Source organism: Pagrus pagrus (assembly GCF_965226575.1).
Source record: "Pagrus pagrus genome assembly, chromosome: 10".
Taxonomy (NCBI): domain Eukaryota; kingdom Metazoa; phylum Chordata; class Actinopteri; order Spariformes; family Sparidae; genus Pagrus; species Pagrus pagrus.
This window is the reverse complement of record NC_140194.1, coordinates 2235685-2257727: the sequence shown is the minus strand read 5'-3', so window position 1 is coordinate 2257727 and position 22043 is coordinate 2235685. Positions and strand designations below refer to the sequence as shown.

Sequence of the window (22043 nt, the reverse complement as noted above, 5' to 3'; positions counted from 1 at the left end):
CCATGAAGCTACGACACGTCCAACAACTGACTGAACGTGGATTCAGATAACGATCGATCAGAGTGTGGAAACAGGTTCCTCTGACAAATGAAACAGCAAAAAAAAACAGAGACGTAGACGAGTTAGAAACAGTGAACAGTCCTTCACAGTTCACTGAAGAGAGAGGAAGGTAGGAACTGGTGATATTTTTACTCATAAACATATGGAAATACTACAAAACCATTCTTAAAATATGTATTACATTAACTGTATCTGGTACAAGTGAGGAGATAATTGGATATGGAAATAAATCATCTTATAACACATTTTGTTTAAAAGGCACCTTTAATAACAATCAAGGACACCTGACAGCATAAAAACATAGTCAAAAAACAAAAGCAGTAATAGAACAGACATTAATATACAATATGCAGCAATGAAGTAATAAAACATGATAAACAAAGCATCATCTGAACATCTGGACAGCTTGTCCTTTAGTTTTAGGTCCTGAAACTTTGTAACGGTGATTAACTGATCAACTGGCTCGTTTATGATCTTTATTCTGACTGTGAGAAGCTTGTACTTACCAAATTATTGGTCAAATTTTAAGACATTTTAAAATGAATTTTAAGAAAAATAAGAAACAAAAAGATTTAGTTTGTGTTCATTAAATCTTTAACGCAATATATATTGTTCTTTATTTAATATACTGTATATATATACACACACACATATAACAGGACGGTTGATACATTATCTGTTTTTCAAGAGAGATCTGTCCAAAATGGCTGAGCAGTTAACACACAGTTGCATAAAAAACACACTAAGATGAGCAAAATTCAAATGCAGCACAATAACATTATAAAATAGTTCTGTACAAATTTCTATATATTATTTTTTAAAGGAAAATGTTCATTGATCAACAGAGAGATCAAAAAATGAAAATGAAGCAGCATGGAAAGCAATTTCTAATCTGTCCATGGTCACACAGGGGAGACACGGGCAGACTGAAATAAAATAAAACATCTTGTAACTTAAAACTTATTTTCTTAATCTAAATATGATCAAAACAAGGAAGCAAAGACATTTGAATTGACCTTTATAGAAGTGACATCATTTTACTTTCTATATCCCTGATGTTAAAATGGCGTTAGATGATTAACAGAACAACTGCAGGGCAGCATTTCCAGATAAATATGCACCTTTTAAAACGTTAGAGTTACAGACAGCCTCGGTTTCCCCTTGAACTTGCAGCTCTGTTTACGGCAAGAAACAAAACATTTTCTCTTCCTCTTCCTGTCCTTTTGTAAGGAGAGCCAAAATAAACTATTATTCACCACTCAATAATAGTAAAAACTGTGGTGTCAGAACAGAAAAAGACCTGTTGAGCCTTCAACAAACATTTTGTTGCTGCTGGCGATTTATTTAACGATGTGTATACGGGACCCACAACCACTCCTAGTGTTTGCATATACCTTGTAACCACGCCTCTTACTTCACATGACAACCTGTCTCTTATAGCTAAAGCATTACAAACCATCGGTCCCAGGAAATGGACTGGAGCAGACAAACTGGATCTATTATTTTTAAAGGTTCCCACTCCATACATCACTTAGCAAATAACACATATATTTAAACTTTACATTTCAACTGGTATGATTCCCAGTGTCTGGAAGTCGGACGACTAGGGAAAGGTAAGAGATCAAATTGCAAAGACCTTATTTGTTGTTTTTCCTCCTTTTGTCCAGAGACATTATGGCCCTGTCCTTCCTGCCCTGCGTCGCCCTCGCTGTCATCAGCTCTATCTCTGCCATCCTTGCACTGCCCCCTGCTGAGCCACCACTGATCAAAGACCATCCCTTCGTGGCCATATGGAATGCCCCCACCAACAAGTGTCAGAACCTCCACATCCCACTGGACCTCTCAGCTTTCCAGGCGGTGACCACACCAGCCGCAGTGTCTGGTCAGTTCCTAACCCTCTTCTACGAGGACCACCTCGGCCGCTACCCTAAAGTCGACACTGTCAAGCACAAGCTCTACATGGGCGGGTTCCCCCAAAAAGGGAACCTGACTGAGCATCTGGCTAAGGCTCGGCAACAGATTGATTACTATATCTCCCAGGATTCTTCTCCTGGGCTGGCTGTCATCGACTGGGAGTCCTGGCGCCCCTTATGGGACCAGAACTTTGGATCGAAACGTATTTATAAGAAGTTGTCCATCAATTATGCCATGCAGAAGGCCCCATTTTTATCATCTAGGGAACTTTCCAAACTGGCTAAGAGTCAGTTTGAGCAGGCCGGACGGAGCTTCATGGAGAAGACCATCAGCCTTGGCATTGGTGAGCGTCCGAGCCGTCGCTGGGGCTTCTACCTGTTCCCCGACTGCCACAACTATGACTGGCACAGGCCTGGCTACACGGGTAAATGCTCCAGTAAGACCCAGAAGCAGAACAACCAGATGATGTGGCTGTGGCAGCACAGCACTGCCCTCTTTCCCTCCATCTACCTTCACCAGGGCCTGGGGAAGTCCCCTAAGGCTGCGCTCTACGTGCGCAACCGTGTCCAGGAGGCGGTGAGGGTAGCCATGCTGCCTAAACGTCCATACACAATGCCGGTCTACGTCTACTCCAGGCCACTGTACCGACAGCAGACCCAAAAGTACCTGAGCAAGGTGAGCCAGTTTGATTACTCTAGTTTCTCGTTCACTAACCTTAGATCTGCAGACAGAAGTGCAGGCGACAGGCTTTCCAGGTTTGAGCTTTGCATTCAGGAGCTCCATTTTCTGAAAACCAAACTTGGAAAACGAATAATAAAACAAACATGGACATAAACAACCTGCTTATCGTACTCAATGTCCATTTCAATGCCCTTTTTTCTCTCTGTATAATGTATTACATGAGCCCTTTTAACACAGATCCCACAATATACATATTCATACAGCATGCTGGCGTCACAGAACCAAAAAGAGAGGTGGGACGGTGCACATCATAACATGTTGCCACCTGCAGACCTAAAAATGTACCTTCTGACTGTTTAATAATCATTTGGATTCTGTTATATTGTGTTGTGATTGAGATCATGACCCACCATGCATCGTGGAAAGAAACACGATACGTTTTTTGCTCTAACTTACATCACATAACCATCATCGGTAAATAGCGGACCCTGTCTGGCTCTCACTCTCGGAGGGGGATGCTGTTTTCACCAAAGACTCGGTAGGGAGTACTGGGACGACGTTATATTTGATGATTTCATTTTCTGTACAAGTTGCCACAGGGAGTAACTACAATAACACAAAAGTGGAAAGCGACAAAGACGTGAGTTAAAGTTTTTTGCTCTAAGTCACGTCACATAGTCAGTAAACAGTGGGAGCTGCCTGGCTGTCTGAGTGACAGCAACTTTCCCACATATAAATGTGCCAAAGACACTAAATGCAACCACATTACTGTTTTTCAGTCTGGGTGTAAGTGTGGGACTCTTTTATTTTGAACATCTTTTGCTTTGAGCGATATCCAAATTTTACCCAGTGGTCACTCGCAGTATTGCAGCAAAAAATTCTCCTGCAGCCCGCAAGAGTATTTCTTGACGAACTTGGTCCTAAAGTTGATGAAATAGATTAAAGGGATACGTGCTGTGGAACAAACTAATCTATAACCTGATTATTAGGAGTATTTCTTGTCTAAAATCTCCTGCGTTGGTTTCGTCCTCTCTCAGATGGACCTGGTGAGCACTGTAGGAGAGTCTGCAGCTCTGGGAGCTTCAGGGGTCGTAATGTGGGGAGCAACTCAAGACTACAACAACAAGGTAACCGCAGTTTACTGAAGCACACTCACTGGTTGGATTTGTCTGCTCCCAGTCAATAATCACATGTTAGTGTATGTTTAAAATGTAGCTGTAGGCGACTGCACTGTACGAGTGCATGATTGTATGTTGAAAACTGTGCATTGGTATCGTTGGCGTTTTGGGTCTCGAGGGATATTAAGAAGAAACTGGAAATGATCATGTAGACGCGATATCTTGTGGCCTTTACAGCGTCTGTGTGTCTCTGCAGCCATGATGAGTTACTGTATGTGTAACACCGTTCACAGGACTGACAACAGGAACCCAGATGACCAGCAAACCATTAATCTGCCCTTGTTTCCTCTTTCAGGAGGAACTTGAGGCTGTGACACTGCAGTTTTTTGTTATCTCTACCAACAGATGTGAAACATATTTGACTTTTCTGCTTTTGCCTGTTATCGTTATTATTATTACTATTATTATTATTATTATTATCGATTATTGATGTATCACAATCCAGCAGAAATTATGGTATATATGCTACATGGTGCCGTTTAAGGTGAGTTCAGCAGGGTTAGTAGCGACGGAGACATCTGCCTGTTGGTGACGGTCACTCTGCTGGACACAGTGCCGGTTTTGGGCGGGCCTTTTAATTACAGCCTTCCTTTGACAGTTAACACTCTCAAACAGAAATGACTGATATCATGCTGTTGAAGCTGCTTCTGGTTGGTTGTGCAACTTAAAATGGCAAGATGACTTATTATTTACCTGCAGCAGTTTGTGTTTATCACGGGTATCTTGCTAAAAATGTGCAAAAAAATGTAACATAATATCTCATCTATCATGTGTAGGCTATTTTTTTCTGGGGAATGTGTCGACCTGTATATACTTTAGTTTTTAAAGCACTGACATTTTAATCATATCTGAGGAAAAAACATCTTGTTTGGATGATCTGACCAGTGGCGGATTTAAGAAATTTGGGGCCCAAGGCAAAGACAGACATGGGGCCCTCTGAAATGAGAAGACAACACACAAAACAACAGGTCAATTATACAGAATATACATTTTAACAGAATACACATGTATTATTTGTTTTACCTGTTGTCCCTCTCTTCCTGTCCCTTTTTCACATTGTCTCTCTCCCTCATTCTGAAAACAAACACGCACAAAACACAGTATCAGGCTCTGACCCAGTGGTGAAGTGTAAGTATATTTACTCAAGTGCTGACGTAGACATATTAGGATTTCATGCAACTTAAATTTTGTATTGTAATTCTGTATTGCAGACTTTACAGTAAACACACGGAGAAGACGGCTACACCGTGTACCGATATTTAAAGCAGAGATACTGTGTTTAAAGCTATTGAGAAGCTATTGAGCTAAGATGCTAATATTTACACATAGCCTAAAAATTAATAAAAAGTTATGAACAGATGTAAAACGTGAAAACAAGAGGCGTATCTCATGCAGCCAGTGTAGTTACATGATCCCAACATGATTTTGAGTCAGTTGATCACATGACCTGGAAGCTATTGAGCTAACATGCTAATATTTACATATAAAAATTAATAAAAATTAAAAAAAAACTGCCGCTGCTACTGCTGAAGACAGTAGTCACTTTCTGTAACGTGGAGATCAGCTTTCTGTTTTCCTCCTTCTCTCTCCTCTTGTCAGCTCGGCTGGGGCAGCTTCTTTTCATCTGTCTCTTTTCTTTTCTTTTCTCTTCTATACTCTCCTCTTCTTCTCTCGCCACTTCGCGCTGTTTGTTTTTGTTTTGCTGCTGTCTTCCTGGATCCGTTCTGCACATGCGCAGTAAGATGGACTGATTCAATGTAGTGGAGACTGGAGGGGGGCCCCGACACACACATAATACGATTAGCATTCTGCTGCATTTTAGCGAGAGGATTTTAATCAAAAACATAATTAATGTGCCCAAATAAGTAATAACTGTATTAACCATAGGTGTATGAGGATTTTTATGGGGCCCTCAGGAACTTGGGGCCCTAGGCAACCGCCTAGTTTTGCCTAATGGTAAGTCCGCCCCTGGATCTGACTGGATTAGTTTAAAGATGCATGATGTAGTTTTTGAAAAGAAATTCATAAAGGTAATATTTACAATATTGATAAGGTAATAATGCAAATAATGAAATATTCATTATAAGTGAATAAACAAGCTGTTCTCAGAGGAAAATAAGGTCCCCAGAATGCTGTTTGAAGCTGCAAAGGTGGCAGGGTCCGCCACATATAAACAGTATAAATTGTGTCGTCCTTTAAGGTCAGTTTGTTTATTCAGTCATGAAAACAAAGAGAGTTTGTTTATTTAGGTGTTTGAGCATGAAAATCAATAAATTAATTACAATTTCTTTCCAAAAACTACAAAGTGCACCTTTAAGTAGATTGCAGGAAGAGAGAGGTCAGCTGCCGGGTCAGAGAGTGGCGCGCTGCACTGCTCACTACACAGTCTGTACGCTTTCATGGTAATAATGACATGAACGAGTCACACAGTGAGTTTTCAGCTCTACTTTCCGTCTCCCTGCATCGTGTTTAGGCTCCTTTAGTCTCTGGGAAATGCAAATGCTGCAGTGATATTAGACAGTGACAACCTCACTGAGCTGTTCCTGCTCATCCAGCTAGAATAAATGAAATGGAGAACATCAAGACATACACTGGATATTGTGGGAGGAAAATATGATTCTGCCAGGTCATTCTGTCCTCATGCAACAGGACGTCATACGTACCCTGTACAAGTCTGGATAAGGATAGTGAAGACTGCTCTGTGAGGAGCATATCTCATGGTCTCTGCAACCTAGTTATTCAAAGCTACTGTAGATATGTCTACAGAACAGATGTCTGACGAACCGAGCCAAGGCAAAGCTGACTGTTTGCGTAAAACTCTTAAGGAGGCCTTCGATCTATCTATGTTAGCAGACTTAGTGTCTGTGACCTATTTTCCTCCTACTCCTCTGGCTCGAGGTGAGAGGAACTCTGCACTCGCCCCCCTTGATATGTTGTTAAACAGATAACCATGTACGGGAGGTACTGTGATGTTGTTCCTCCCTGATCAAGTTTGTATAAACTATCTCAACGTCTCCTGAATCTCTCCTGAGCTCTGCTGCCACGCAATGTCTCCGTCTGCTGGCTGGATTTTAAACACCACAGGAATTTAGAGGTTTGACTGGTGGAGGTTGCTGAAGCTGGTCAGTGGTGGAGGGTTCAAGCTGCAGAGAAGCAAACTGAGTTAACAATGTGGATTCAGGAGTTATTAGGAGGTTTTTTGCCCTTCCAGAGCATGTGAAATAAAACTCTATTTTAAAACTCTATTTTAATATTTTAAATGTTAATGCAGTAATAAGAGACTTGGAAATATTATATTTCCATACGTGAATAAACAAGCTGTTCTCAGAGGAAAACACTCAGAACACTGTCTGAAGCTAGAAAAGTAACGTGAACAAAGTAAAACAGTATGAATCTGTGTCGTCCTTCAAGGTCAGTTTGTTTATTCAGTTTGTTTATTCAGTTTGTTTATGCGTAACAAAACCAGTCAATGACGATCTTTCTCTTCCGATTTAAATTTCTCTCACAAAACTACGGAGTGCACCTTTAATGGAATGCCCATTATGTGTTATTATCGAGCAAACAACTGGATGACAACTGGATTTTCATTTTTAGGTGAACTGTCCCTTTAACCCATTACTGGCCTGTCTCATTATACCTCTCTCACCTGTTAACTCCTCCCCCCTCCTTTAGGTGGCCTGTCAGACTCTATCCGACTACCTGACCTCCACCTTCAACCCGTACATCGCTAACGTGACGGCGGCCGCCATGCTCTGCAGCGAGGTCTTGTGCCAGGGGAAGGGCCGCTGCGTTAGGAAGAGCTACAACTCCAGCTCCTACCTGCACCTGAACCACGACAACTTCAGCATCCTGCGTGCGGAAGGGAAGTACGCGGCAGTCGGTCGCCCGTCCGCCGCCGACCTGAGCGTCTGGGCTCAGCACTTCAGCTGTCAGTGCTACGCTGGAGGGACGTGTTCGCCCAGACTGCAGCCGCCGACCACAATCAGAGTCATCTGGGTTTAATCTGATTACATCTGATTTACAGATTACATCATGTCGTCATCACTCACTTAAAGATACCGTCTGAAATTTGATGAAATTATGCCCTCATCCACAATCTGTTTCTTCAAAAAATGTAATGTGTAAAAAATATTATTAATCCGACACAATATTGATTTATTCGAAGCCCTAACCCTAATAAAAGCTTTTCTGCAAACAAGTTTTTGCTTTCTTTGTTTCACTCACAAACCATTGTACTGAACAGAACATCAGAACAGGGCAATATAATCAGAACCAAAGGGAAAAGAGGGAAATGCAGAAGAAAAACAGACGAACCGACGAAGAAAAACAGTGACTTAAAAAACACGGGGGCTAGTGAGCAGACGACACACGGTGTAGGCTACACAGAAAAGTAGAAAGCAGGATAAACTTTCACAATAAAACAGGAAATCAACAGAAATTCAGACAGTTCGGTCATTGAAATCCAGTCTGAATGTGGATACGGACAAACACAAGTTAACGTGGTCAGGTTGCATCCCGGTGAACGTTTTTCAGATGAGAAGATGTTCAAAAATGAAAATGCTCACTGGCATAATGACGTTCAAAGCCGGCTCAAAAGATTTTTCACCAACTATCTGAAGACGTTGATTAAACGTGCACATTCAGACCACACTGTCCGTGTTCTGGAGGATGAAAAGTGTCTCCATTGCAAATCCTGCACCACCTGTTTTACTGCAGGTATCAGAAATTGAACCACAACAGCTGCTCCACCCTCGGAGCCACGATCACACCACATATTTCTGTGGCACGAAACCTCAGATTTATTTCTTCAGCATGTGCAACTCTTCTCCCAAAGTCCTGACTCGGTGTAGTCAGAGCCGTCACGCCTCAGTACTCGCACATTGTCAGAGTTAGTCATTTTTATTTCCGTCTGCCTTTGACCTTTGTTACCTTGTTAATGAAATTCAACTGACAGTCAGAGGACAATAACGTTTGAATGACGAAGTTGATGACTATCTGTGTTGCAATCAGCTGATAATGTGATTCATCATTCCAGTGATGAAACCTGGTGGATTTCCTTCGGCTCAGTACGTTTCCAGCCACAGCTGACCAGGTTCAAACTCTCGCTGCATTCTTTGCGTGTCCAGACATGAGACCTTGGATGTGAGCGGCAGTCGGTCCACACATTGTCCTCATCCCACAGCTTCCTCAGATATCCTCCTCCGGGCAGAGCGGAGGAAAGAGCTCATCCTCAGCTCAGCCTCAGCACATCGAGACGTCCCAATGAAAACCAGAAACAGCTCAGGCCTGCAAATCATTCTGCTCTGACAAGTTTCCACAAGTGTTCTGCCAGTCACATCTTATTTAAAGAGGAGCTATTTAGACTCCCAGAGGAGAGCGAGGTTAGTGTTTACGACTAACAGGTAGTAATTTCACGACTCACTCGGCGTGCAGTTTGGACGGCAGGAAGTTGGACCTCCAGAACAGGTTGGTGCTCATTAACGACGTCTGCTTTACTGTCACGTTTGGGTTCAAAAGGTTTATTGTTTTTTTTTTTTCTTTCTGAGAGTTTAACCCGAACATTACTGGGGTCCAGCTCAGTGGTGGCTGTGATGTTGGTTCTACCTTGAGGAAAATGTAACTTGATTCATTAACTGTAGAAACACAGAAACCATAAAACTGTCAGGCTGTAAGCTGCCTGGAGACAAAGATACTGTAGTTACACATGTGCTCCTGTGACCTCGTAAAGATACTGAAGTTCACACTGTGCAGCCTGTAACACACAGTAAATACTGTGCATGCTGTGTTTACACCGTTTTAAAAGTCACCGTGATCGATCCATCAGAACTGATTCGCTTGTAAAAATGATAAAAGTGCAAATGAGAAACTGGTTTTGGAGAAGGAAGATCCGACTATGGGAGCCTGTGGACAGCTAACTATATTTAGAAGAAGATTTCTGTGAAGTGTCCGGTGTCAGATTTGTCTTTGTTTTTAACACATCCTCACATCAGAACGACTGAACAGGCTGATAGCCAGGGACTCTAAAAACAGTTTGATTGTTGCTGCATACGAGCGACAGGTGAACAGCAACTTCATCCTGCAGTCACAGTTTGTTTGAGGTAAACATTGTGGTTTGACTTATCACAACATTACTTGTACGACTTGTCCCGACGTTACAGGTCTGGTCATGTACGCGTCTGGCTGTCACAACATCAGATTATCACCACATGATCATCTTTGCCAAACAAATTCATGATAACAATATTAAACGTGATATAAATGGAAATTACAAAAAAAGGTAGCAATCGAATCTATTTTAACTCTGTTTACTGTGTGTTTTGTCTCTTCTTTGCCAAAATATTTAACCTCAAAATACGAGTGTAGGAAAGTCTGTAACTATAACTGCAAAAAAGTAAAACAGTGTGCAAAAAGAACGATCAACTGCTCCATCACTAGTGAAAAGGCAACTAGGAACCTGTAAACAAAAGATGCACACGGCCTGACGTCTTCACCGGATTATTCAGTAATATCATCAGATGTGTATTGTTAAACTGATATCTACATTTCATTTGAATATCGTCAAAATATTTTTACATTTATACGAGACACATTAACATGAATCCAACATATTACGAGCAAAGTTAACACACAACAGTCGACCCATGATTCCTCATGCAGACGTGAACGAGCTCACTGAACGGTAAATCCTAAATCACTGTGCGACACTTAAAGGTAAACTAGTCAGTCTACTGTGAATCAGTTAGTCATATAAAACAACATAATGTGATCTGCTTATGCAAAATCAGATAAACACACACAGTTTTTGGCCCAATAATCTGTTTTATCCGGCGCCTGTTTACCTTTAATCCGGTTTCTTTCATTCTTTTACATCATAAAAACGTAAAAGAAACCAGATGTTGTTAAAACGCGAGCCGATTCATTTTCTGCTCATGTGCATGACGCGAAGGAGAGCATTATTTTGCAAACTTAACAAATCCCACATAAGGACGGCGCTGACCCGTGGAGACGCCATGATAACTGACGTCATGCTGACAGGATGTTTGAGATAAAACTAAACAGTTTTACTTCAAGTACTTGAAAGAAATCTACCTGTTTTTTTCCATTTTTGCATTGAAAGTAAACACGTTATCGGATTATTGTGGTCATATAAGCTTTTTAATGTATCTGTATTATTAATCCAAGTGTAGCGAGACTTACTGCTGCAGTGGGTTCACTCTGCACAACAGTCCTCTCTCAGGCGATGTTTCTCGGTTCCCCTGGTCTTAATTCATCCAGTCCACAAGTAATAATGTACAAACAAAATCCCTCAGTGCCAACGTGCCTGTGTTTGGTGTGCTGCAGTCGTCTGAGGTCCAGCACACCACTGCATTAAAAGAGGAGAGTGTAATTAGCCGACAGACAACAGCTCTGACAATCAACTCAGCTGGCGCTGGAGTCACAGACCGACTGCGACATAACTGTGACTGTCTGCTCATCTGAACATCAGATTTGGGTTCCTAAGAGCTTAAAGTCCAAACTGAATTCTTATTTTATGATATTTAGTTGGCAGAGACGCCAGAATTTGCATCGTCAGTCAAGTTAGATGAGCTGTTTTCACCCAGTGTGACACAAGGGTAACGTACCCAGATGAGTTGCTCTCATCTCTGCTGCTTTCACCAGTCATGTTATAATGAGAATGGGCTGGTACAGCTGCAGGTTATCTCCTCAGGTTTTTAACAGCTTGGTCTGTTGCTGTTGTAAATCAAGAGAAACACACAGATACTAACTGACGCTAAAGAAGATTCATGCCTCAACAATTACTGAATCAGCTCTTTGTCTTCAGGTTATTAAAAAGACATAAATCTTCCCGTGAAGTCAGGACATGTGGCACGATGTATCACTGCTCTCGTGTGGACAACCTTCCAACTCCGTGTTTTAACTTGAACTGGAGGGCCTCTGATCTGCTGAGCTGGAAAAACAAAAATATCAGGTGGTTCATTAAGTGTATGCAGCCTATTGTTGGAGAATTGGAGCCTTAACACTGACAAATGGTAGTCAAAGGTTACCAGACAAGTCAAAACCAGTCTGATGTTCCCCAGTTCAATAACACAACTTCAGTTCAAACACATGTGCTAACAGACTGTGAAAGTTTCCCTTAAAATGAAACACATCAGTAACCGAGGACACATCGTTGCCATCGATATGAGGTCGTAATGTTTGTAAAAACAGAAGGGAAACCGCCTAATATTGTCAATTATGATCAGCTGACAAACACAGTCTCTGTATTTTTGTTGTATTGTGAACAGCTGGGTCACTTCCTGTCAGCTCTTCACTTTCTGCAAGGAAACTAAAAAGGACATTTTCAGGAAATGAACTCACTTAAAATGTATATTATGAAACTATTCATCCATTTTCAGTTGTGTTTTTTGTTTAAAAATCTACTGTTTAGACATTTATGAGCTCATATGCATTTTAAAGAGATGAGACGGTGACTTTCAGTCAGTTTGAAAAAATCAAACCAGTCTCTTAATGTTGAATTGCAATAAATGAGCCATAACTTTTTCTTCCTGATCTGAAAAACTGTATTTTTCTGCTGTAAATGTTGAAATCTGAAGTTGGAATCAGTCTTTAAAAGAAAACGGCAACAAATTCTAATGTCTGCGGTGACGTCAAAGTGCAACATTTAAATTTATATTTGTCAAGACGCATCTAAACCTGCTGCTTTCCTTCTTTGCTGAAACTTTTAGCTTATTGCTCCGTTTCTTGCTGTTAAACCAGGTAAGCTACATGACAGGTGTGAGCTCATTGCCCGCTGTATATCGTTAGCCTGAAAGCTAATGCTACAATCATGCAAATCATGATAAAAGTTCTACTTTTAACCCGTTAGCATGCGGTTTTCTTTCTAATGTTGAGGTTTAAGAGCCTACAACTATGCTAGCGGCTCATAAAATCGTTGTGTTGTTTCACTTTTGTTCTTTTGGGTAAAACACTCGGCTACACGTCTGAAATCAGGATAAATCCAAGTTAGATGGAGGAGCTGCAGGAACTCATCGTGACCTAATTTCCCGTGTATGTTTCCATTTCCTCAGATTACTGTGTCAAAATGAACCGAGTCAACCTGCTCGATGTCAAACGGCACTTCTTCTCCACCTTCATCACCACGTTGGCCCTTCTGTGGTCCGGCCAGGCCTTACCGAGGACCGACCCTCCCATCCGTCCCAGCCAGCCCTTCCTGTTCATGTGGAACGCCCCGACCGAGCTGTGCGACATCCGCTTCGGCATGCCGCTCGACCTCTCCCACTTCCATTTTGTCAGTAGCACACTGAAGACGGCAACCAACCAGAGCATCTCCATATTCTACACCGACCGCTTCGGCCTCTTCCCCTACGTGGACGAAGACACTGGCGAGATGTACGACGAGGGCCTGCCGCAGCTGGTCGACATGCAGGAGCACCACGAGCTGGCCGAGGACGACATCGAGTATTACATCCCTGCCGACCGGCCGGGCCTCGCTGTGCTTGACTTTGAGGAGTGGAGGCCGCAGTGGGTCCGAAACTGGGGCAGCAAAGACATCTATCGACAGATTTCCATCGAAACGGTCCAGAAGAAGAACGCGTCGTTGTCTGAAGACGAGGCAGAGGACCGGGCGAAGATCGTGTTCGAACGTGCAGCCAAAAGGTACTTCATCCGATCCATCCGCATCGGGAAGAGGCTGAGGCCCAACAGACTCTGGGGTTACTACCTGTACCCCGACTGCTACAACTACGACTACAACCAGGACATGGCGGGCTTCACCGGAGAGTGTCCCGACATCGAAGAGGGCAGGAACGATGAACTGCTGTGGCTCTGGAAGGAGTCCACAGCACTCTATCCATCCATCTACCTGGAGCTGGTTCTCAGAGACTCCCGGCAGGCCCGGATGTTCGTCCGGCATCGCATCCACGAGGCCATGAGGGTGTCGACGCTCCCCAACAGCTCCTACTCCATCCCTGTCTATGCCTACATCCGCCCTGTGTACAAGGACAGCATCGACGACTACATGTCAGAGGTCAGGATTAGATTCATTTTGTTGAGTCGAGGGTTTTTACAGAGGGAATCTGTTTTTAATGCTCCATAAATCAGAAAATACCATCAATGTGATCAATTATCACCACGTTTTTAGGAACAAAATATCTTATAAACTCCTCGATAGATACAAAACTGGAAGGTTTGCTGCATGTTGGTGCTACTGAAGAAGAGATTTCTGGCTCAGAGTCTGAGAATAAACCTGCCTTTCAAGAAATTCACTGTAAGACTGTAAGAAAACATCGTAAAGAGGGTGAAATTTTCAACTAATAGATCGCTGTGAAACTCCCGTAGTTGATTACATACAATTAGATGACATGCAAATAAGGTTATCTAATTAAATACACTAATTTGTATAAATGTCCAAAACATTTTTTCAGTATTGGTTCTTTAGGTTGTGTATTGGCCATTGTATCAGATCGATGATTCACTGTGAGTTGTCTCAGAGTCCACAATTACAAACGTAAGGAACATTTCTAACAGAAACAGAACACAAAAACAAAACACTCTACTGACCTTAAAGTAATAATCTGGAAGATTTTCATGTAAGTAAATATCTGTTCAGTCACTATCTATCGCCAGATGAGGCAACACAATAATGATTGAGCCCAGGCATTTGCTGTAATACCACAGATGTACACTGGGGGTCGGTGGTGACCCCCAGACAGGAAAAAATGGGCCATCTTGAGAGTTTACAACTGTTCATTGAGGTCGTGTTCATTGAGGTCTTGCTCTTCTCTGAGTGTCTGCCGTGTTTTGTGTTTTCTGCAGTTTGATCTGGTGAACACCATCGGAGAAGCTGCCGCTCTCGGAGCCGCCGGCGTCATTTCCTGGGGAGACATGAACGTCACCGACACGGAGGTACAAAGTGACATCACTGGAGTTTTTAACTTATTGTCCTATTTTTATTTAAAGCGACTTCATGTGACTTTAGCAGCGTCTTGTAACAGGGTGAACGGTGTCACTTGTGTCTGCACTGTGTGACTTCAGTGAGAGGGAACAATCACAGCGTTACACACACGTTTACAAGTTTTCAACACAAAACACTGTGATGACGTCATGAGTTGTGTTTGTAGTCAGCACCTACATTATGTCTGACAAACTGTGACAGACCTGTGATGTGTATTTACGACAGTGGTGTTGAACTCAGAAACTGTGGGGGGCGCCAAATCGTACAAAATGCTAATTTCTACATAATGTTGCTTTAACAGCCGTTAACTGGTTTAATATCCCAAAACCCTAGGACTCCTGCTTTGATGCCCGACGCCACCTGGAGCAGATCATGAACCCGTACATCCTGAACGTCTCCACGGCAACGCGACTCTGCAGCGAGGCGCTCTGCCAGGGCCGAGGTCGCTGCGTGAGGAAGCGCTGGGACGACGACGTCTTCCTCCACCTCGACCCCATGCGCTATCGGATCCAGCGGCAGCGTCGCGGCGGCCCGCTGTCTGTGAGCGGCGGCCTCTCGCAGGACGACATCAACGCGTTCAACCGCAGCTTCGACTGCATGTGCTACAGCGAGGAGCCGTGCCGATCGGTCCTGACGTTTAATTTGATCCCTGAAAGCGTCATCACCCCGAAGAGTCGAGGTGCTGAGAGGCCCGTCGCACTCCTGCCGGTGATGATACTACTCTGTCTGAAGCTTGTCGTGATGTTGATATAAATTAACACAATAGATCTGATACATCTGACACAGAACATGTGGCAGTTTAAGGACAATTGCACTGTTATTTCAGCTTTTTGGATCAATGTATAGTCGAGTCATTTCTGACCATTTTTACAATAAAGATATTTTTAATCCTGTTCAGTCAAATCTCCGTTTTTCTTATTCACACAGCTTCCTTTCAGAACAGGCATGTGAGCGCAATATAAACTGTAAGAAGGTTTAAACACGCAGTGTGTCATGTCTTCCACCAGGGGTCTCTCTCTCTGAAACTTGTAAGTAGCAAGGGATCATGGGAGTTGTTGTCTTCATTATTAAACAACCACCATTGCTGATCTTTTGACGTGGCAGAAATGTTTTATTCACTTTACGTTAGTCTCAATCAGCAGCATCACAGAGTGTTGTGCCTCCTCCAGGTGAAACACCGAGAGAGAGTCTCTCTGAGTGCATGTGAGATCTCAGCTGATGAGAGCAGTTTAGAGATGACGTCCTGGTGGAGGAGTACAAAAACAGCTGATGATCTCTGGTTTCATCACTACGAGGGACCCATTTAATATTTTCAAAAGTTGAACGTTTCAGGTGATTACACACTAATGAAAACATCATTATTAATATTATGTTTCATTTCTGCTAATAGATCCTCCTAAATCCTACACACTCGACCTTTAAGGCAGCTTTGAAAGTATTTTAAAATCACAGTGAAGGCCACTTTCTGTATTTCCTCCCTGTAATGTGACAGGTTAGAAATCACACAACAAACGTCTGACAAAGAAAAGATGCTGAACAGTTTGTAAAGCAGCAGAAAAGTGAAATGACAGACTCAACAGTGAGCTGAACACTGGAGTGTTGGTGGGATTGTAGAGGGAGCGTTGTGGCCTGTTGATCTAAAGATACAGTTCTTGAATATCTTCCTCTGACTTCTTTTCTTATGTGCTTTATTTGTAACTGTATCTTCTTTTGGCTGCTGTAAACTTCCACTGCTGAGAAAAGACCAAGAAACAGAAAGTAAAACAAGTCAACAAGTTTCACAATGAGTCACTAAAACTGACAGCGTCACATTTCCTGAGATGAAAGTGACAGTTTGTCAGAGCGACAGCAGAGCTGCAGTCCAGACGAGTCTCTCTGTTTTCAGCTGAATCCATCAGGTTTTTCTCAACTAACCAGCAGAATCTCTGCAAACACTGGTGAGTACACTGACCTACACAGACCTGACTGAATATTTCTTCAAGACTGAGTTAAAACCAGAATCTGACATGTTTACACTGTTCACAGGAAGTACAGAGCAGATTAAAACCAAACCACAGTGACTGAACTCCAGCTAGTTAAAGTTACACAGAATCCGGTCACAGCTGGTTTTAGTTTAATATAAGTTTAGTATCTTCATCCTCTCTCTCTGTTCCTCCTCTTCCTCCTCCTCCTCCAAGCTGACTCTCTGACACTAAAGCTCTTTGTTTCTTTTTGTTTGTTGCTGCCTCAAACTCTTCAATTAAACAAACAATAGAGACAAATACTGGATAATATATTATCAGCCTGAAACTGTGACTTTCATTATATTAATTACATGTAAATGTTTCATCTAATTCTACACACGTTCAATGTAAATGTCACATTAAATGCAGAGTTTCAATGTGGAAAATGAAATAACGAGGTGTGCACCTTATTACAGGAGACAGAACAACAAATATTACATGTTTTTTAATGTTTAATGTTTTTAATGTTATGTATAAAACTTGAATCATTAACCAGTTGAAACACACATAAAGTTTATGTAGAAGTTCCCCAGGACTTTATATTAATAATTAAAGAAACACATGAGGTTTATGTAACTCTGCATTCATTTAACTTAATCAGACTAAATTATTTAATCACATCGACTCAACATGAAAATTTTGCATTAAATGTGACGGATGTGATGGAAAATTGTACATGTAATTAAAATACTTAAATTCACTGTTTTAGGCAAACTATTTTTTACATTCACAGGAAATCATAATAAATGTGTTAAGTTAAATATTAAAATGGTCTCAAATCAGTGAAGAGACCTGCCAGTGTAATAAAACATTTAGATTCTGATGTTTGAGTCACTGGGTCACATTACATCGACTCTGTTAAAGATTTTCTTTAAAATATGAAACCAAATCAGTTTATTACACATGAGAAATCAATAATCTTCATCAATAATGCTACATGAAAGTCACATTTTTTAATGGCGTTTTTTTGATGGTCTCAAAGTCGACACTGAAGCACGACAGCTGGAAGCAAACTGTCCTCCTGCTGCCAATAAAACAACTGAATTCATGATGATTCTCTGAATATTAAACCAATCATTGTTTAGTTTGATCCAATTAACTATCTAAATGTTTTTTTTGTTTGTCCTCAGACTGTAAACATGTCTGCTGCCAGCTGTCTGCTGACTGAAGATCAGTTTCTGTGCTCCATCTGTCTGGATGTGTTCACTGATCCAGTCACCACATCATGTGGACACAACTTCTGTAAAACCTGCATCACTCAACACTGGGATAAAAATGACAAGTGTCAGTGTCCCAACTGTAAACAGATTTTCAACACCAGACCTGAGCTGCAGGTCAACACGTTCATCTCTGAGATGGCTGCTCAGTTCAGACAGTCAGCTCAACAGAAAGCCAGCAGCAGCAGCTCAGAGCAACAAGTTTCCAAACCAGGAGAAGTTCCCTGTGACGACTGCACTGGAACCAAACTGAAGGCCCTGAAGTCCTGCCTGGTGTGTCTGGCCTCCTACTGTGAGACTCACCTGGAGCCTCATCTGACAAAGTCAGGCCTGAAGAGACATCAGCTGATCGACCCTGTGGAGAACCTGGAAGACAGGATGTGTACGAAGCACGATAAACTGCTGGAGCTGTTCTGTAAGACCGACCAGATGTGTGTCTGCATGCTCTGCTCTGTTTTAGACCACAAGACACATGATGTTGTTCCTCTGAAAGAAGAATATGAAGGAAAGAAGGCCGAGCTGGGGAAGACAGACGCTGAAATTCAGCAGATGATCCAGAAGAGACGACTGAAGCTTCAGGAGATGAAGCGCTCAGTGGAGCTCAGTAAGAAAGATGCAGACAGAGAGATAGCAGCTGGTGTTCAGGTCTTCACCGCTCTGAAGGAGTCTGTTGAGAGAAGCCAGGCCGAGCTCATCGACACCATCAAAGAGAAGCAGAGAGAGACAGAGAAACAGGCTGAAGGCTTCATCAGAGAGCTGGAACAGGAAATCTCTGAGCTGGAGAAGAGAAGCTCTGAGGTGGAGCAGCTCTCACAGTCTGAAGACCACCTCCACCTCCTCCAAAGCTTCCCATCACTGAACGCTGCTCCACCCACCAAGGACTGGACAGGAGTCAGCGTCCGTCCACCTTCATATGAGGGGACTGTGAGGAGAGCTGTGAATCAGCTGGAGGAGACGCTCAGTAAACAGATGAAGAAGGTGGAGCTTAAGTGGGTCCAGCAGTATGCAGTGGATGTGACACTTGATCCTGATACAGCACATCCTGAACTCATCCTGTCTGATGATGGAAAACAAGTATATGATAGTGATGTAACGAAGAAACTCCCAGACAACCCAGAGAGATTTGATACTGATTCCTGTGTCTTAGCAAAGCAGAGTTTCTCTTCAGGAAGATTTTATTATGAGGTTCAAGTTAAAGAGAAGACTAAGTGGGCTTTAGGAGTGGCCAGAGAGTCGATCAACAGGAAGGGAGAAACTGATCCGACTCCTCAGAATGGTTACTGGATGATATGTGTGGCTGATGAAAATGTGTGCGGAGCTCTTACTGACCCTCCAGTCCGTCTCTCTCTGAAGTGTCAGCCTGAGAAGGTGGGGGTGTTTGTGGATTATGAGGAGGGTCTGGTCTCCTTTTATGACGTTGATGCTGCAGCTCTTATCTACTCCTTTACTGGCTGCTGCTTCACTCAGAAACTCTACCCATACTTCAATCCATGTACTAATAATCGTGGTAAAAACTCTGCCCCTCTGATCATCTCTCCTGTCAATCACACTGAGTAGAACAAACATTTGATTTTCTACAGAAAGGTTCACATCATTTAATGTAATACATGTATATTTATTGGTGATGTATGATGTATACATGTTGTTGTTTCAGATTGTGATCAATGTGTTTTTATCATTTTAACAGTAAATGTTTTTCGTTGATGTGTCACTTTGATATTTACAACAACACACCAGTTTTACCACATTGATTGATATTATCTAATGTAGTGTAATTTATTCTAATAACTGCATTACCTGCCTTCAACACTGTTAAATCATCAGAAAACAATGTACTCAGATATATGAAACATTTGTGTGTTGAGTTTAACCTTTTTATTGTCTGATCATTGTAAATATAAGAAGAGCTGCATCCTGACAAAACATTTATGAATGAGACAAAAGTCATTTGATTTTGTTTTTCTTTATGAATAAAATAGAAAAACACATTTTATTGTGTCTGATTATTATTTTTTTATTATTATTATTTTTATTTATTTGTTTATTTCGGGCATGTCAGTTAGATCAATCATTATCACACATCATCTTAGTTGCTGATGTTTCTAATGACGACCAAATCATGTGATTAAAAACACCATCAGCTGTTCTCAGACTGACTTGAGCTGAGGAGCTCCAATCCTCCATCACACCTGAGACAGCTGGTAGTGTGAGATGATGTCATGTTATTGAAGGTTTGAACAGCTGATATGAACTAAACCAGTGATCTGAGGACGCCCTCTAGTGGAGCTCGTAACAAACTGCAACCTGTGGCCACATGAGGACATGCTCTTAATGAAGAACTACAGTCTGATGCTGAAGCAGATCACATGAAGGCAGGAGAACAATGAAGTCTAACTGGTTCAAGTACTCTGATGTCACTGATGAGCTTCTCTGTGTGTTTTGTAGTTGTTTAAGCTCAGACTAACTTTAAAATAATTGTGCTCAGCTTCTTTCAAAACGACCCTATAGGCAATGAGTACCTCACCTGGTATCGGGGCACCGGGTCCCTCCCCTGGAGCCAGACCTGGGGGTGGAGCTCGCCGGCAAGCGTCTGGTGGCCAGGCCAAAAGAACCACGTGGGGCCGCGCCCCTGTGGACTCACCAGCCGCAGGGGAGAGCGATGGGGTTGGGTGCTACATACATCGGGCAGCGGGTGAATGGGGGGACCTGGGCGTCCCGACCCCGGCTTCGCAGACTAGCTCTTGGTATGTGGAATATCACCTCTCTGGTGGGGAAGGAACCAGAGCTAGTGCGGGAGGTAGAGCGGTACCAACTAGATATAGTTGGGCTCACCTCCATGCACAGCACCGATTCTGGAACCAAACTGCTTGAGAGGGGCTGGACTCTCTCCTTTTCCGGAGTTGCCCAGGGTGAGAGGCGCCAGGCGGGTGTGGGGATACTCACAAGCTCCCGGTTGAGCGCCGCTGTGTTGGAGTTCTCCCCGAGGGATGAGTGGGTCGCCTCCATGCGACTGCAGGTCGCTGGGGTGAAGGCTCTGACTGTTGTTTGTGCGTTTGCACTGAACAGCAGCTCAGAATACCCGGCCTTCTTGGAGTCCTTGGGTGGTGTCCTGGAAGGGGCTCCACCTGGGGACTCCATAGTTCTTCTGGGGACTTTAATGCTCACGTGGGTGACGATGGGGAGACTTGGAGGGGGTGATTCGGAGGAACGGCCTGCCCGATCTGAACGCGAAGGGGGTTTTGTTATTGAACTTCTGTGCTAGCCATGGATTGGCCATAACGAACACCATGTTTGAGCATAGGGTGGCTCATAAGAGTACCTGGTACCAGGCCACCTTAGGCCAGAGGTCAATGATAGACTTTGTGGTCGTGTCATTGGACCTGCGGCTGTATGTCTTGGACACTCGGATGAAGGGAGGAGCAGAGCTGTCAACTGATCACCACCTGGTGGTGAGTTGGATCAGGTGGCAGGGGAGGCTGCTGGACCTCGGAAACCCAAATGAGTAGTGAGGGTGAACTGGGAACATCTGGCGGAGGCCCCAGTCCGTCAGGTCTTCAACTCCCACCTCTGGAAGAACTTTTTGCTCACCCCGGGGGAGAATGGGGACATGGAATCCGAATGGACCATGTTCAGAGCCTCCATTGTAGAGGTGGCCGCTAAGAGCTGTGGTCAGACAGTCATCTGTGCCAGTCGGGGCAACTGAAGGACCCGCTAGTGGACACCAGCGGTGAAGGAAGCTGTGAGGCTGAAGGAGGCCTTTCGGGCTTGGTTGGCCTAGGGGTCTCCTGAAACAGCAGACTGGTACCGGGGGGCCAGGAGGGCTGCAGCTTCAGCAGTCACTGAAGCAAAAACCCCGGGTGTGGGAGGAGTTTGGTGAAGCTATGGAGAAGGACTTTCGGTCGGCCTCAAGGAAGTTCTGGCAAACCATCCGGCGACTCAGAAAAGGGAAGCGGGCCCCAGCCCAGGCTGTTTTCAGTCGGGGAGGGGACCTGCTGAACTGGACTGGGGATATCGTCGGGCGGTGGAAGGAGCACTT

General features: G+C 43.2%; 4 protein-coding genes across 6 annotated transcripts in view; 3 read left to right on the top strand and 1 right to left on the bottom strand.

Annotated features, from left to right (window-relative positions):
- The window catches only part of iqub (IQ motif and ubiquitin domain containing), a 270442-nt gene that overhangs the window by 105811 nt on the left and 142588 nt on the right, over positions 1-22043 (bottom strand). The gene's annotated exons all lie outside the window — the stretch shown is intronic.
- LOC311264116 (hyaluronidase PH-20-like) lies at positions 155-8031 on the top strand. 2 transcript variants are annotated; one of them, XM_084364714.1, is made up of 4 exons: positions 155-169; positions 1728-2649; positions 3693-3782; positions 7506-8031. In XM_084364714.1, the coding sequence occupies exons 2-4, from the start codon at positions 1735-1737 to the stop codon at positions 7833-7835; spliced, it is 1335 nt and encodes a 444-aa protein (XP_084220840.1). In that variant the 5' UTR covers positions 155-169; positions 1728-1734; the 3' UTR covers positions 7836-8031. The 2 variants fall into 2 exon arrangements, with proteins under 2 accessions (XP_084220840.1, XP_084220839.1); XM_084364713.1 differs by lacking the exon at positions 155-169 and adding an exon at positions 1527-1571.
- LOC311264115 (hyaluronidase-5-like) lies at positions 9097-15684 on the top strand. 2 transcript variants are annotated; one of them, XM_084364712.1, is made up of 4 exons: positions 9097-9299; positions 12902-13860; positions 14649-14738; positions 15121-15684. In XM_084364712.1, the coding sequence occupies exons 2-4, from the start codon at positions 12916-12918 to the stop codon at positions 15538-15540; spliced, it is 1455 nt and encodes a 484-aa protein (XP_084220838.1). In that variant the 5' UTR covers positions 9097-9299; positions 12902-12915; the 3' UTR covers positions 15541-15684. The 2 variants fall into 2 exon arrangements, with proteins under 2 accessions (XP_084220838.1, XP_084220837.1); XM_084364711.1 differs by lacking the exon at positions 9097-9299 and adding an exon at positions 12502-12590.
- LOC311263516 (zinc finger protein RFP-like) lies at positions 16295-19938 on the top strand. Its single transcript, XM_084363622.1, has 2 exons — positions 16295-16724; positions 17921-19938. The coding sequence occupies exon 2, from the start codon at positions 17930-17932 to the stop codon at positions 19562-19564; it is 1635 nt and encodes a 544-aa protein (XP_084219748.1). The 5' UTR covers positions 16295-16724; positions 17921-17929; the 3' UTR covers positions 19565-19938.

Bases quoted from the DNA above. Each gene is read 5' to 3' on its own strand.
- LOC311264116 (XM_084364714.1), top strand. From the start codon at position 1,735: ATGGCCCTGTCCTTCCTGCCCTGCGTCGCCCTCGCTGTCATCAGCTCT. The intron at 2,650-3,692 runs GTGAGCCAGTTT...GTCCTCTCTCAG, and splicing joins CCCAAAAGTACCTGAGCAAG to ATGGACCTGGTGAGCACTGT. The intron at 3,783-7,505 runs GTAACCGCAGTT...CCCCTCCTTTAG, and splicing joins CTCAAGACTACAACAACAAG to GTGGCCTGTCAGACTCTATC.
- LOC311264115 (XM_084364712.1), top strand. From the start codon at position 12,916: ATGAACCGAGTCAACCTGCTCGATGTCAAACGGCACTTCTTCTCCACC. The intron at 13,861-14,648 runs GTCAGGATTAGA...TGTTTTCTGCAG, and splicing joins TCGACGACTACATGTCAGAG to TTTGATCTGGTGAACACCAT. The intron at 14,739-15,120 runs GTACAAAGTGAC...CCAAAACCCTAG, and splicing joins TGAACGTCACCGACACGGAG to GACTCCTGCTTTGATGCCCG.
- LOC311263516 (XM_084363622.1), top strand. From the start codon at position 17,930: ATGTCTGCTGCCAGCTGTCTGCTGACTGAAGATCAGTTTCTGTGCTCC.